The following is a 15,110-nucleotide window of genomic DNA, read 5'->3' on the forward strand; positions in this document are numbered from 1 at the left end:
CACCTCCTCTCCTCGTCCATTCTCTCTGCAGGACACACTCCTCCGGCTGTTTCTTGTTCACTAGCTTCGTTCGTTGGCTCAGTCCTCGCGAGCCTCTTCCTAACCTCTCGACGGCTGCTCGTCCTTTCCTCTTATCCGTACCATTGGCCATTAGCGATTGCCGTCCACCGTATCATCAGGCCCCGCAGTAATGGGACCTCTTACGCTCCTCCGGGCCCAGTCGTTCGTCGCGCGTCCTCCGTGCCTTCCCCGCGTTCAACTCCTACCTCCATGGGCCTTCTTCTTCGCTCCTTTTCGCTCGTTCGCCACGTGATTTAGCGGGTTACGTCTAACCGTTCTCGACCTTCCGTCTGTCGGATCTACGTTCTTGATAACCTGGACACCACTGAGAGAGAGAGTTCACCGATCCGACCAGTCCGTTCGGCTCGTGCCTGTTCGGTAGCCAACCAACGTTCAGCCGAACTTCCAACGGATTCATTGCGTCCGATCTTGTGGCGCAAGTTTTTCTTACCTGACGGTTTGTTAGTGACTCGACAATGCTCCGTGAGTGATCCGCTAGCGAGCTGCGAGCTTCTTACGTAGCAGTTGGTGTCGGCTTGATGGAGACTGTCATTCGAACGAGTTTCTTCTCACCCTAGTGTATACCGATTTTGTCGCTCGCTAATCGTCACACCGCTATCTAGATCGTGTAATACATTTTCATCCGTCTCCTCCGAAGTGTTTCAATTTTAACTGATAACCGAACGAACGGAATACATACGCACAGGTTTCATGTGGATAAATGGTGTATTCTGAAGTGTTTCAATTTGTGTTGATAAGTGAATTAACCGAACCACCCGTGAACGTGTTATTAAAAAGGAAATTTGACGTGTTAGCCTTGCGTGTTTCTTAGTCAATCAATCACGCGTCACTTTATTCATATTAGCACGAAAGTATGTTGAACTTTAATTTGCATAAGTAATGGAAGCACGTTGGGATATCTTTTATCCTTTACTGTTAACGTACGATAGTTTTCAACAATTTCTTTGATGTTTGCTAATTGATCGATGAGTGTATTTTTGGGGATGGAAAATTCAACTAGCATCGATCAAACGGTATCAGAAGCACTGCTAATGAAAATGTCTGAAATTATACCGCTCGTTAAACGCATCGATCTTTTGATGCGGCAGAAATCCGATAATTAGAAATTAACGTCATCTTCTGGTTGATGCACGCCTGTTCGTACAGGTGACATTCCATTTGCACGTGTACCGATGATTTAACGACGGTTGACCTAGAAATGTGATAGCCCTGAACGTAATGATGAACACTCGACCTTGAGAATTTAACAGTTTCACCTCTTCGAAAGTGTTCTCTTCGTATCTCGTTTCACTTCAAGGTGTAATTTCTAGAAATTTCAATATATTCCCAAAAAATGTCGTTCAGTGGTATTTTATATTTAAATATAAAATAGTTATTTAAACTGAAACTTTCAGAAAATTAGACGAGTTAAAATTAATGTTCATATTTTTTTATTTCGAATAATATTTTATACAAGGCTGATATTTTCTTGTTACTACTTCAGTTATGGAAACGAAACCAGTTTAAGTTGCTAGATACAGCGGGATGGAAGTAAACAATTCTTTTCTTCTATACACCTCGGCATACCTAATGCTGTTGTCGAAACGGATTTGTGATTGTGTACTTAACTTCAGTCAGTATGTTGTATACTGCCGCGGAGTAAAGACGTATCGCGTGCCACTCGTTATACATATTTACATTCTATTTCTTAACAAGTTAAATTATCCGCAGAATTATTAATTATCGATTATAGTCATAGTGACAGTAATTAACAACCAATATTTCTTCTTAATTTAACATCATTTGTTATTAATTTTGAAATAATAATAAACAGTGTAGTAAGGTGAATATTATAGGTTATGTCCTATAACAATTTGTCGTGACAGTCATTTTTACAGAAAATTAATATTGATAAAGCGTGATTGATTGATAAATTACTTTTAATAATATCAGTTTCGCGTATTTATTAGAAATTGTGGTAATTTTGAGTGCTCTCGTACGTTTTGTTTAAATCTAACATCGGAGGGGCGAATGAAGCGTCTGTTAAAAGTATCCTGCACAAGAAGGATATTCAGTGAAACAGTAATTTGAAATATTGTTAGAAATAGTGTAAAAAGCTAAAAGTTCGATAAAGTGATATAATGACGTGCTACGTGTAAGGAAAAAGCCGTCAAGCGTGCATTCTCTTTGCGATTAACGTGGCCAACGTTTTTGTGAAACATACCGGAAACAGTGACGACCAGATGGGAAGTGATGTCTACCTATTATGGCAGAACCGTTCTCGAAGAGATTCGTCACAGCTGAGGTAAGATTGCTTTAAGTTAATTGCATGCTTTTCTTTTGCAATTCGATCTCAATCACACTTTGATTGTTCTTCAACTATTATATGGTCTGTCTTAAAAGTAACGAGATTGACTTGTTTTTAAATAAGAGTCCGCCATTTTGTTTCCAATTTGTGTCGAAATATGTATGTTGACCATTCAACGTTTTAGCCCTTGATGAGTAATTTCAAATTAACCAATGATTGGTGTGCAAAATTTAAATTATGCGATAAATATTTAAATTAACTATGATGTTTCTGTATTTTTACTTAATATTAACTCTCGAATGACGGACCATGGAGAAAGCCACAATTTTAATTCAATTTTCTATTTCAAGTTTTACATTAAATTTTACACTGCTCTTTTGAAAATAATAAATTTAATTTTAGATTGATATCCTTGTATATCCTTTTGTAAGTTTGAGTCACAATTGACCCAGGCTCCTCTGTTCGAGGGTTAAAAAGCTAATCGTTATATCCTATTAGTAATAATGGCGGTTCTGCTTAAAACGATTTAGGATGTATTAAAATTCAGTACCAATCTAACGTCGCCGATGAACGTTTTAATGTTAATAGCGTCGGGCAGCAATTTTTGCTCGTCATTCATAATTGAAAGGAATCGGTTCGGCTTCCCTGTTCGGCTTACTGGTTAGGAAATATCACGAATCTGGCATTGACGTATACGAAGCTTTTAGTTGCTTACGGTTGTACGTTCGAGGCCTTTTAAGTGCCGGTCCCACCGAGTATGTAATTTTCATGTACGATTCCCTTCCTCCGCCTTCTACCTCCGTTCTTTCTTCTTCTTCCGAATGGTCCGAGCGAAACGATCGAATATATGCACACGCGAGCGCATGCTTACGCATTTACGCTTAAGTTCACACATTTATACGCGAACCATGTGTGAGTGCAGCCCTGCAAATTCAATGGGTCGGTACAGTAAGGGTATTTGTTTCGGATCCTTTACGTTTTCCGCTGTTCGGTAACGAAAAGGGAATAAATTTCGGGATTTACGTAATTGCTAAGTTTGCTGCTTCCTACTTCATCGTCTTCTTTTTAACTCTTTGCCCCTCTTTCTTTTCAAATTTACCTGGTCAAATTGCCTACAATTTGAAAGGGAGAGAAGGGAATATTTTAATCCAAGGAATTTTTCTCTGGCATGGGTTTATATAATTAGCCTCTGTATAAACTCAAAATTTCTCTAATCCGATTAGGAATAGATAAAAATAAACAAATACTTTTAAATAAATTCATTTTTATTCAATATAATTATCCCAATATATAATTAATTAATTAATAGTTAGTCCTTCAATGATTGGAATAATAATAATAATAGCAATAATAATTAAATGCAAAATACCGTCAAAAAGGCATTAATTGTCTTGATTTTCGATGTCTTCGTCTCCGATGTCCTATAATATATTGTTTGTGTCCCACTTTGCCGAAATAATACCAAGATTTCAGTTTCTAAATAATCATTCATTTGTATAATAAATTACTCCATGCAACTATTATATATTATTCACTGTATTTCTTGAAAATATTAATCTGCTACATTTCATCTTGATTTATATGTTACTCAACATTTCTTTATTTCACGTTTTACTCATTAGCGTAATGTGCCTTGCTTTCGGTATTTCGCGAAAAGGAAGTGACGAAGGAGATACGTATATTTAATTGCTCCTTGCATGCAACGCATTTGCATGCAAGCTGTAGTTATATTTCTGTAGTCTCATCGATGGTAAAAGCGATTTCAATTAACCGCTACGTGCAACCGGTAGTTGCGACCCTTTTTATTAACATCTGATTTCCGGTATACTTTCAGCGCATCAATTTATAATTGATTAATTTTCAATCACGAATAATGGCAATACATATAATAAGCATTAAACAATTGAAATGAAAAATTATCATAGCATTTGAAATATTAAAATCTACAAACATTTGGAGTAATGTTTAGAAGCATAAATTAATCTAAAAACGTGCTCAATATTTTTTCAATTTTTCAAGCAGCGTGAAATACTTGGGAGGGTGCATAAAAACGAACGAATAGGTTGTTACAGGTATATCTTTCCTTGCGTACATTTTTACCGAAATTATTTTCATCGTTATTTTACTTTCGCCCCGATAATTTATTTGTCAAGTTTAATTAATGCGCCGTCCATAAATTTTCCTTGTAATTGCACGAATGCAAATCCGCGTTTACCGGCGGTACGGTCGGTCACGAATTCACGCGAAAATTTTTACAAAATCAGGCATATTTCATTGGATCGGTGTGCGTGTGTGGCTGCACGCACCGGTGACCAACCGATTCAGTCTTTTTTCGGGACATAAAAATTCTTACCGCCGCAACTTCTTTGCCTTGGTTCTCGACTTTAAGGAACGCGTAAACGGTAAATCTTGTTGCATCGCCGCAGCGGGGAATGTAATTGATTTCACCGTACGCAAGTATACTAAATGAGAATAGATGTTCGACGGTGCACGTTACAACTATCGCGCGATTTGATCTTTCGAAAGTTTCAAGGGAACTACATCTATTCTTCTGGTTTTCCATTTTCCTTTCGCCGGCGATGCTTCCCCACGGAACGATTTGACCTAGCAGCATAAATTTCTATCCTGTTACGTCTTCCTTGTGTGCATCTAACAATAAGAGAACTTTTAACAACGGAAATATCGGCAATTGTAATTATCAGTTAATTATGAAATTATAATTGGCGATGTTGATTTGTAATTAGTGGATAATAATAATATACAGAAAGCTTAAATTTTTTTATAATTTCATCTCTTCGGATTTAAAAGAAAAGTCAATTTTTTCAATGTTATAGTTTTCAACATCATTTATCTTCCTTCTTCTTATACCCAACAGAGGATGTTAGATATGAAAAATCTAGAAAAGCGAAGCTATGTTGAACAGTTTTATTGCTTCTTTGGCTGTGGCTACCTCTTTGATATTCGTATCATATATCAAGACTTTTCATATCATGCATCTTGGATGATGTATAAGCAAATAGAATGTTATATCATCATTTTTATCTTCAACCTTCTTCTAACTCGAAGCATAAAGGAACCTATGATTCTATAAGAAAGAAGAGTTGGTTTTTAGTAACATAATCTAGAAAAATTTTATCATCGTTTGAACCATTGTTGCGTATATATCTCATTCAGAGGTATTTTCTATTATTCCAACAATTCGGAACATGGGGAAAGCACATTGTCCTCGTATACAATGTCCAAGTAATTTAACACTCCTCGATGAGCATCATTCTGAATAAAGGCTGATATCGAACCATTCAGCTATTTCAGTTACGCAAATGTTCCTCTTTTTCCTTGTTATTCTCTTCTATTGTTTAGCAGGAGGCAATATATGCTCTTCATTTTATCTCATTCTGCTTCGAATAGTATACTGGAATTGAAACGTTGCTATATATGTTCTTAAACAAAACAACATTTGTTGAACAAATAGCTCTCTATGTGCAAGTTAAAATTTGATTGAAATTTTATTTTTTATGTAGATTGTTATTTTTATTAGGAGCGTGCGAGTACTCGAAAATTCGAATCTCAGGTCGGGTCGAGTTAGGTCGGGTGAAAATCCTGTCGAGTCGGATAGGACCCCAAAAGTTCGTCTATTACATTTTATTCGGGTTCTCGTAATTTCGGAACTCGAATTCGACTTGGAACTCGAACTTGCCTCGGGACCCAAATTCGACTCGAAACTCAATTCGGAAACCGCCAGTGCACTTGGGGGATGATTTTTCAGATCTACCTCAATTTTTTTAATTTGAAAGTACTTTCACATGCTATCGTCGATAATTAGATATAATTGAGTTTCGGAACTCGAATTCGAGTCTTCTCTCGAAATTGCGAGTTATGTGTTAGACAAACTTTCCAATTCCTGCCCGAACCCCAAAAAAATTTCCGATCCGAATTTTCAGGTACCAATACACCCCGTAATTTTTGTAAATTGCAAATTGAGAAAAAAGTTATTTGCACCCTCTTTTTTATTATTATAAATATGTAGTAAGTACATTACTGAAACTTTAATGAATACATTCCCGTGTGTCGTTGGGTTGAAAATAAAAGAATTATTTTCGCAAGACGGGCAAGTGCAATTAAGATTCTGAAAATGAAGATTACTCGATTTATGATGTCACGGATGAAATATCACCGTTTCTTTTTACTTACTCATTGTTACACTTTGTTGGCGTGTAGTTAATACAGGTACATCCATCTTACCGCACTTTGCGGTTTCTTATACTGTTTCTTATGACTTATGCGCGCACACATTAGAGATCGATCAAGTTTCTGTGTACCGGGTGGCGTAAAAATCATCTGTTAACACGTTTTACTAACCATTCTGCTAACCTTCTTTCCTTTAATCTGGAAATTAATTTGTAAATTATAAACTTTGGGTTCTCTATTTTATCTAACTTGAAGCAGGTTTAGTATTATCATTTCCTGCTTTTACTATTTGTAGCTTCAGTTTCGTTTCAAGGAATAATTTCAAAAGCAATATATTCTGTTTTAAAACCGGAAATAATTTGATATCATGATTACTTTTTAATGCAGAAAATATTTCCTATGAAGAATCTTGTAGATTAGATTCATTATCGATAAGCAAAGTATTATCTTTATTCTATAATGCTTCACCGTTGCGATTATATTCATTTGTGAAGAATGCAGTTAAATACGTTTTCTTCCTTCACTTATACATTGATCGTGAGCATTGACTATGAAATAATTCAGTATTATTTTCAAATACTGAGTGATTTACTTTGAATAATTTACAAATATTAAAATTATTAAATCAATTCAAATGAAATAAATATAAAGTTCCACGTATGGCAGTGCTTATAAAATAGAAAATGAAATTTTATTGTTTATTATTATATGGTCTGCTAGAAAAAATGATATTTTATCATGAAAGATAAGCAGGGTATTTTATCAAAAATTATATGATAGGTGTTTGACGAGCTAGAAGAAGGCGATGGTATTCATTTTATATAACAAAAATGCTAAGAAATTGTAGTTGAGCTTAGAATTTATGATCTATTTCACTATTTTATTAATGCTATATTATTACTGATTCCGTAGCAGCAGCTATTTCATAGAAAATTATGGTCGAGTGTAATTGAAGGGGATACACTTCTCACTTAAAAATGAGATATTTCTCGAGGCTTTTCTTATTGATGAAAGATCTCTTCTTATATATATAATACATAAACGATATTTTTAATATACAAGATGGTTCTTATAAAAATTGACAAATATTAACACAAGTATCTAATTTTAAATTCACCTTTTAATAAATAATCTCCAGCATCATTAATCCGACATTAATCCCACCAACTCGAAGATTTTCGTTATACGACCTACACCACGTTTAATTAAATTAAACCAACTTGAAAATTTTCGGTATTCAATATAGCCCTCTAATTTCTCTTTAATTTAATCGCTTCATTAAAATTCCCATCCTGCGAGCGTATCGACCAAGCCGAAGGATAAAAGTAGCCATCGAATCGCGATCAAAGCCGGTGGATGTCTTCGATTCGAAAAATCGAGCAAATGAAGAAAAAAAAAGAAAGAAGAAACGGACTGAGGGAAACCAGATCCATCGGTCCCCATTCAGAAAGTTTCCTATTCCAATGCTATTGGAGGCCAGTGACGAAGCGTTCTCTGGGGTAGGAGTAAAAGGGCCCAAGCGTTCAGGAAAATAGGATGATTGAAGCGGTGGTGGGAGTGCACGGGAGCTCCGGACATGGACGACCTTGCTGGTTATGCGTGTCTGCAGAATGTGTGTACCGACACACACGAATAGAGTCTCGAGGCAGCGAGATGTGGGCCCGTCGACTGTCCCCATAGTACTCCGCAGAGGCGGCCCTGCGCAAGAGCACACCACCGGCCAGACTTGCCCGCCAGTGTCTTATTACCCACGTTGCGGCACTTACTGCACGCGTGCACTATCAAACGCGTGCGATGCAGACGGACCGCTGACTCGTGGTGCACATTTTTACCGCGATGCACGCGCCGAGTTTCGCGATGGGTGAACGGTCGAAGGACGTCCATCGGCCAAAGTGGATCCAGACCACCTTCTCCGCTGGCAAGCCAATCTCTTCGCTTCGATGACGATCGACGATGATGTTCGAACGTTTACCATGAAACCGACGGTCCGATGCGTCGTTCGTACCGTAAGCATATTTGTCAGACATCGAAGGATATGGATGAATTATTGTCAGATATCCGTGTCAGAGGGAACAGTGAACGGTTCCTTAGTCGAGTGTTAAACAAATACACACAGTCATGGATTTATTAAAAGAGTACGCCTGATGAAAGGGATCGTTATGCAAATTGTATTGCAACAACGACCTATGCGTATCGTGATTTCTAGAGAAGGCGATTAACTGACGTTCGTGCACGCTTAATGAAAGGCTTCGATGATCTTGATTAATGGTGCTGTGAATTAAGTGTGTGGAACTTGATCGACGAGGCATTCCTTTATTCGTTTAACCGATGAAATGTATTATTATGTACCGCGTGTTGTGCAGTTGACATTTGGGACTGTTTTGCCGGACCCAGCGGCACGCTCACGGGGTTTCTTGATAAGCGGATAATTAAAGCTTGTTGATTGACGGTTAATGAAGTAATTACTTGCGACAAAAGCGGTGCTGCAATTTTTCTGGAAAAAAGAATTCAAGAAGGATGTAAAGAATACTGATACGCGAAGAAATTGAAGGATTGTTTAGTATTTCATAATTTGAAAAATATTTTTGCATTGCAATTATTATACTAAATTACAGAATTAAATTATTGACCTCCAAGATTATAAATTATTTTAAAAATAAGATTTCAAACGGTATAAAAGTTGAATGGATATAACATTAAGTGAGTGATAGAAGTGAATGGTAAATGTGACAAATAACTGAAACCCAGACATAATGCACTGAACGAAATTACACATCTCAAAGGTAGCTAAACACGTTCACTAAGATCTCTCTACAGACAAGCTTCTGAAATGTCACGTTACATGCATCGTAATTTCCTAGGAAAATGTTTACTCGATGGGATGCATATACATTATTGATATATGACTCACATTTATCCTAATGTTCATGCTTCTATATATTCAAAAGCGATTTAGCCGCTAATAAGCTCTACAGTAATACTAAAACGTTTCAGAGTCAATATAATGATGATTTATTAACATGTACCATCATATTTTCAAATAATACCGCTGTCATTAATAACTAATGAATAGTAGGAAACAAGTAAAAAAAATATTAAGTTTCAGGAATATCTAATTATACAAGCTTAAATAAAAGTTATTAATTTCTTCAACTTGATGCGCAACATCCCTAATCATTAAAACATACTACATATTAGAATTAATTAATGATACAGCTGCTTGAAAGTTAATTTTATCAACCACGATCGTTTTAACCTTTATTAATTAATATATGTCTCCTCGAAGACAAGGTAATATCGGACGATTGAAAACTCGTTGGGGAACTCTTTGAGTAAGGTAACGATAATTAATGATATATCGCGAAAGAAATTTCGATGGCCGTTACATTGAATCACATCTAATTTCGGGTGAAATAATTGAAATTGCATCACCGTGAGAAATTTCAACTAAATACTATTGTACGGCTGTTATTAATACTACGCGAGGATTGTGTTCAAATTGAACGATGCAGGTAATTAAAGCGCATACCGTAATTCAATGAAACACGTATAGCGCACATATATAATTAGATAAATGATAATTAATTAAACCAGGTCCAAGTGTTCGTGATTAAACGAGTGTCGATTAATTAAAACGGACCTCGTGAATATTTGCGTGCCAAAGATTTACCTTTCGCATTAAAAATCATCGCTCATCCGGTCACGGATTATTCTCGTATAAACCGGCGATCACGTGCGATAATAACCGATGCTCTGTTCATAATCGTTTTATTCATCAATGATTTTAATTAAGTATCAATTATAAGGTACCACGGGAAAAGGAAGTTGTTTTAAATATCTGTATCTTTTTTTATGTACTATGTATATAAGTACAAATACTTTATTCATTTACTGCCGCTATGAAAATGAACATTTTAAAACCCTAATTATTTATAATAAGGATAGTTAAATTTGTAATTTCAAGCTCCCAATTTGCTATTTTACATTATTATTATAATTAGAGCTTCAAAGTGCTTTACTATTAATGTTAATGTATAACCCTGGAATGGCGGACCATGGAGAGAGCCCCAAGTTTAATTTAATTTTGTATTTGGGTCTCGGTTGATCCAGACTTCTCTGTTTAAGGATTAATAACTAATGATATTGTTTTACAAAAGAGCCGTGATAAAGAAGAAAATTTTATAATTTCTTCATTTTTATGCTTTCTTCTTATTTCTTTAAATTTTGCTCTACCGACGATCGAAAATTAAGTGTCGCGACCATATCAATGCATCCGTGAATCCCTTATTGCACAATGCATCGGGGCCAGCTTAAATGCTGTTCACGTTTTACACAACGTTCCGGCCATCCTGCGTCGAGATTCTTCGTCACGACTCCCAGGACGGGCAACACGAAAATGTCAACGGTTGCAACGTGACCGAGTTCGGTAAACACGACGAAGTACGGCCGGTAGGCCACGTTCTGGGGATGCAATTTCACCTGTGATAACGTAACGAACGCACCGATGTAAAGCCATGATCCGAAGGAAACGTTCGCGCCTTTTGCTCCATTACAACACCTACCTCGAATAATCTGGATCGTGTCGGTTCACTTTCAGACGTGATTCATTTACCGCTTCAACGCCGACACCGGTGTCCTTCAACCCTTTTTCTTTCTCACAAAAACCAACAGTGAAGATAATTATAATAACGCATTTCTTCATTTGAAAAAATATTATTTCCTTTAGAATTATATCATTTTATTTCATATTCAATTTTGAATTCTTAAGGCAATAGAAATTCATTTTCTACTAATTATTAATCAATTATTCATTCTAAAGTACTTAAGTATAATTACAGCAAACTCTTCGTTACATGATTTTTTTTAAATTTTGATTAAGGAATAAAATATTTTTCTAGTTTCGAAATTTATTTAAAGAAGAAATCAAATTTCGTGTCACGTATTGGAGTAACCATGTATGGTAATTAGTTAATTAAAGGCAGGTTAGGATTTTGATATATAAAATATCGGGAACGGGTTTGTTGCAGTTGCTTCGGCCAGAAAGCTACTTGGCTGTACGTTCAAGTCCACTTGCAAAACGCTTCAACGCGTTCCTCGAAACTAGTTTTCGTGGTCAGCAGGATTAATGAGACGAAAGTGATCGCGTAGGTCGGCTCGCGCGGTTGAGCTGGCGTTGAACAGAGCACTTTGGGTACGCGTTTAGACGAAAGTGACAGTGATTAGTGATCACGTTGCATACCTTTGCCGATCCCTCGGAAATGGGACTCTTATTATTTCGTAAAATTGTACGAAATCGTTGTGCAAAAGTGACCGGTGAAAGTGACCCGTCTCGCGCTGGCTCCGGCGATCTACGGTTCGTTGATTTTATCGCAACGCCACGGGAAAGGAGAAACAACATCTGTCTCCAAGTAAATTGCTCTTCGTTAAATCAATCGGTGCCTTTCTAATCCTATTTTTTTTTTTCTACGATATCCTGTGCTGATTAGTGCGAAGTTACAACCAAACACGGCTTAAGGTACGCGTTTACGTTGGATATTTATTAGCCGAGTTAATGAGAATTTACCTTTTGCAAATTACGTAAACTTCTCGACTATCTACGATGGTGAATCGATGAAAAAGTTCTGTGATATTGAAAATGTCTCGATGTGATAAATAATTTAATTATCTTACCCGATTTCATCGGTGAAGTGTTAACGGTGGTACGCAACGATGAAACACAGGAAACGGGATGATTGCTATCGTTCGTTGTATTCTCAACAGAGGATCGATCGTTGGCGAACAAGACGGCGAACAATTAGTGAAATATGCAATTAAGAGAACAAATACGAGGGAATAATTAAAATAACCACGGGTGGAAAGGAAGAGGCAGTGGCCGGGGACATAATCATCAAAATGCCAGAGGCCGTTCTGAAAATATTCAACGGTGTACAGGTACGTTCTTACGCGTTTCTGTTGCTAAAAAAAATGATGTTTCTTCGAATTTTGGCAAACAGAAAATAAGGAAATTAATTTTATCGGAATTAACGTTAATTAATTTGAATGAAAAATTGATTTTCTATTTTTGTCATTTACCTGACAAACTGTGTAATGAAAAAGGGAGATCGGAGAATTTGTATGAATTATTGGGTAAATATGTAGGGTGCTGTTAAGGGAGCATTAAACGACGAGTATAAATTGTAGTGGAAATTGAGGTCGCTTGATTTATGGCTATCGAATGTTAGGCCCCCTTATGGTTTCTCAACCTCTACTCCTGAATCAAATAATTTACGAATTTTTATCAAATTTTAGTATTTGTATTTATGATATTTTTAAATAAATTGTCTGAGAAAAATCAATTTTATAATTTGCAATAATAAAACAAAATTCTTTTGTAATTTAAAAAATACCTTCATAAATTTACATTAAATTTGTCATAGTTGTTCAGTGTCATTAAACACAAAAAAATGCATACCGTATGAACAATTGGATTAATAGAAGTGTAGCTTGACATAATGAAATATAATAATGTCGCATGTCCTAAGAGAAGCAGAGAGCATGCATATCTTATAAGGTGCGACATATATCATGAAAGTGTCATAACTCATATATTGCTCTCTATATCTCATACACAATTGCTCACAAATATCTTCGTACACTTTATAATACACTTTTCGTACTTGTTTCGTATAATAAACACATTTATTATGCAGTAGGTTATTTGCAATCTCAAAAACTAGGTATAATATTTATTGTTTAATAGCAGGTTGCAACTTTTAGTTGAAACTTTATGAACCGAAAGTTGCTATTAAATGTTATTTGGCAATTCTAGTTTATCTAGTAAGTAGTTTATAAATTTTTGATGGGTGACAAATTTTAAACGATGGAAAGGATTATGCATAGTAATATTATTTTTAGTGGACAACCCCATGTTTTGCATAATCTTAATTTGTTCTCAGTTGAGTACACTCGCGATCAAATCAGGCTTCCCCTGATGTTATGGATTCTCACCCTTCGCCATAGGCGTTCCTGTGGAAAATGACAACGTAGCGATGGATCGTATAAACGTTTACGCGAGAAAATTTGAATTAATATTTTTTTATTGTTCACATTTCTCAGTTATATATTAAATTTTATAATATTTAATAATCAAAAATTATATATTTTTTTTCTAAATTACTTTTGATATTAATATCGTCAAAATTAGAATTTTGAAAATTCTGCTTCCTCTGTATCGCCATTTTCCTAATGAAAGTCTGATTTGATTGCGAATGTACAATAGGAATTCCAAATACATTACACTGTCAGGAGAATTCTCACGTGCAACTGTTTTCTAATGAGCAGTCTTGCATACAATTCCGATAATTGAGAAGTCGTTAATCTTCACTAACAATTCCGTTTCTATTCATTACATCGTATATGGGAATCTCTTTGCCGCCTTTAGCTTCCGTATTTATTATAAATGGTCTTTAAACAATCATGTACCAACCCTTCTAATACCATTTGCTAATTTAAAAATGAATATACTTTTCCTCTGAGAATACCACACCAGAGGAAAGTAACATCACATTGATTACCGTATGCTTCGTGTCCTGTTTACTACCATCTTTTATTATCTTTAATAAAACACGCGGTGGAATAACACTATGACAAATTATTTAATGAAATGGAACAGTCACGCGAGAACTGTCAACTATTACAAGGTCTTACGATAGGAATTCACCTACTTCCGACACGAATCATGCGAGAGGAAATATTAAACAAGCAATTCAAATTAACCCTTTCACTAAAATAGCTTCTATTAAAAACTGTATTCATATACAATTCAGTATCAGAATACAAATTAAATAATGTTCTTCTCAAAATTTTATTTACCTACAACGTAAAATCTTTTAGGGCAGGTATGTTTGTTTCTAATTGTCAGATGAAAATTTTCATTCTATATTTAAAGTAATAAAATCTTGTTAGTTTTAGATTTACATAATTCCCGTTTCAAATTACCCCGTAAAATTGCATGCATGCATGCACCTCTATTCATATGTCGAAATTGCTTATTAAACGTGTTGACACGTGATGCTGCTCTGTTGCAGTTCTTCTTTATGTTACTCTGTTGCTGCGGGTTCTTTTCAAGTCATAAATTCTTGTCGGTTGTGCTACGGAAGAGAATGGAGGGGAAAAAAGGGGAAGAAAAGAATGCATTCGTTCTGGGTCCTACCGATGGACTTATTAGTAAGCCTTCCTAACAAACCTCTGCCTTGGGCTACGTTTTTATGTGATATTAAAGTCATGGCTTCTGCTGTCACGGCACTGTTATCTTACATTTGATGCTCTGCAAACAAGAAAATGTAATTTAAACAGGAGCTTTTATTATAAATTAAGGATGTGAAACATTTTTTATTTAGCTGCGAATTTGCAAATATATACAGCGAGAGAAATTCTTATGCATAATTTATTAATTCGATAATAACTATGCGGAATAATTCTCACAACGCTAATGCTACAGTTCCAAGATAAGATCGCTCAGAACCGATGTAGCAGATAAGATACCTGGCATTTATCAGCCTGTAGCCTCATTACG

At 35.7% G+C, this 15,110-nt stretch overlaps 1 protein-coding gene across 5 annotated transcripts in view; it reads left to right on the forward strand.

The window, feature by feature from the left end:
- Positions 1-223: 223 nt before the first annotated feature.
- Positions 224-15,110, forward strand: part of LOC114871995 (tensin-1-like) — a 180,885-nt gene continuing 165,998 nt past the window's right edge. Inside the window, exons 1-2 of one of the 5 annotated variants that reach the window (XM_046285030.1) lie at positions 224-1,094; positions 2,031-2,365. In XM_046285030.1, the coding sequence (XP_046140986.1) occupies positions 2,304-2,365 (62 nt within the window). In that variant the 5' untranslated portion in view covers positions 224-1,094; positions 2,031-2,303. Of the gene's footprint in view, positions 2,366-12,327; positions 12,488-15,110 lie in introns of those variants that run through there. The other 4 variants (XM_029178683.2, XM_029178682.2, XM_029178684.2 and 1 more) reach the window with 4 other exon arrangements.

This window comes from Osmia bicornis, chromosome 3, assembly GCF_907164935.1.
Source record: "Osmia bicornis bicornis chromosome 3, iOsmBic2.1, whole genome shotgun sequence".
Classification (NCBI taxonomy): domain Eukaryota; kingdom Metazoa; phylum Arthropoda; class Insecta; order Hymenoptera; family Megachilidae; genus Osmia; species Osmia bicornis.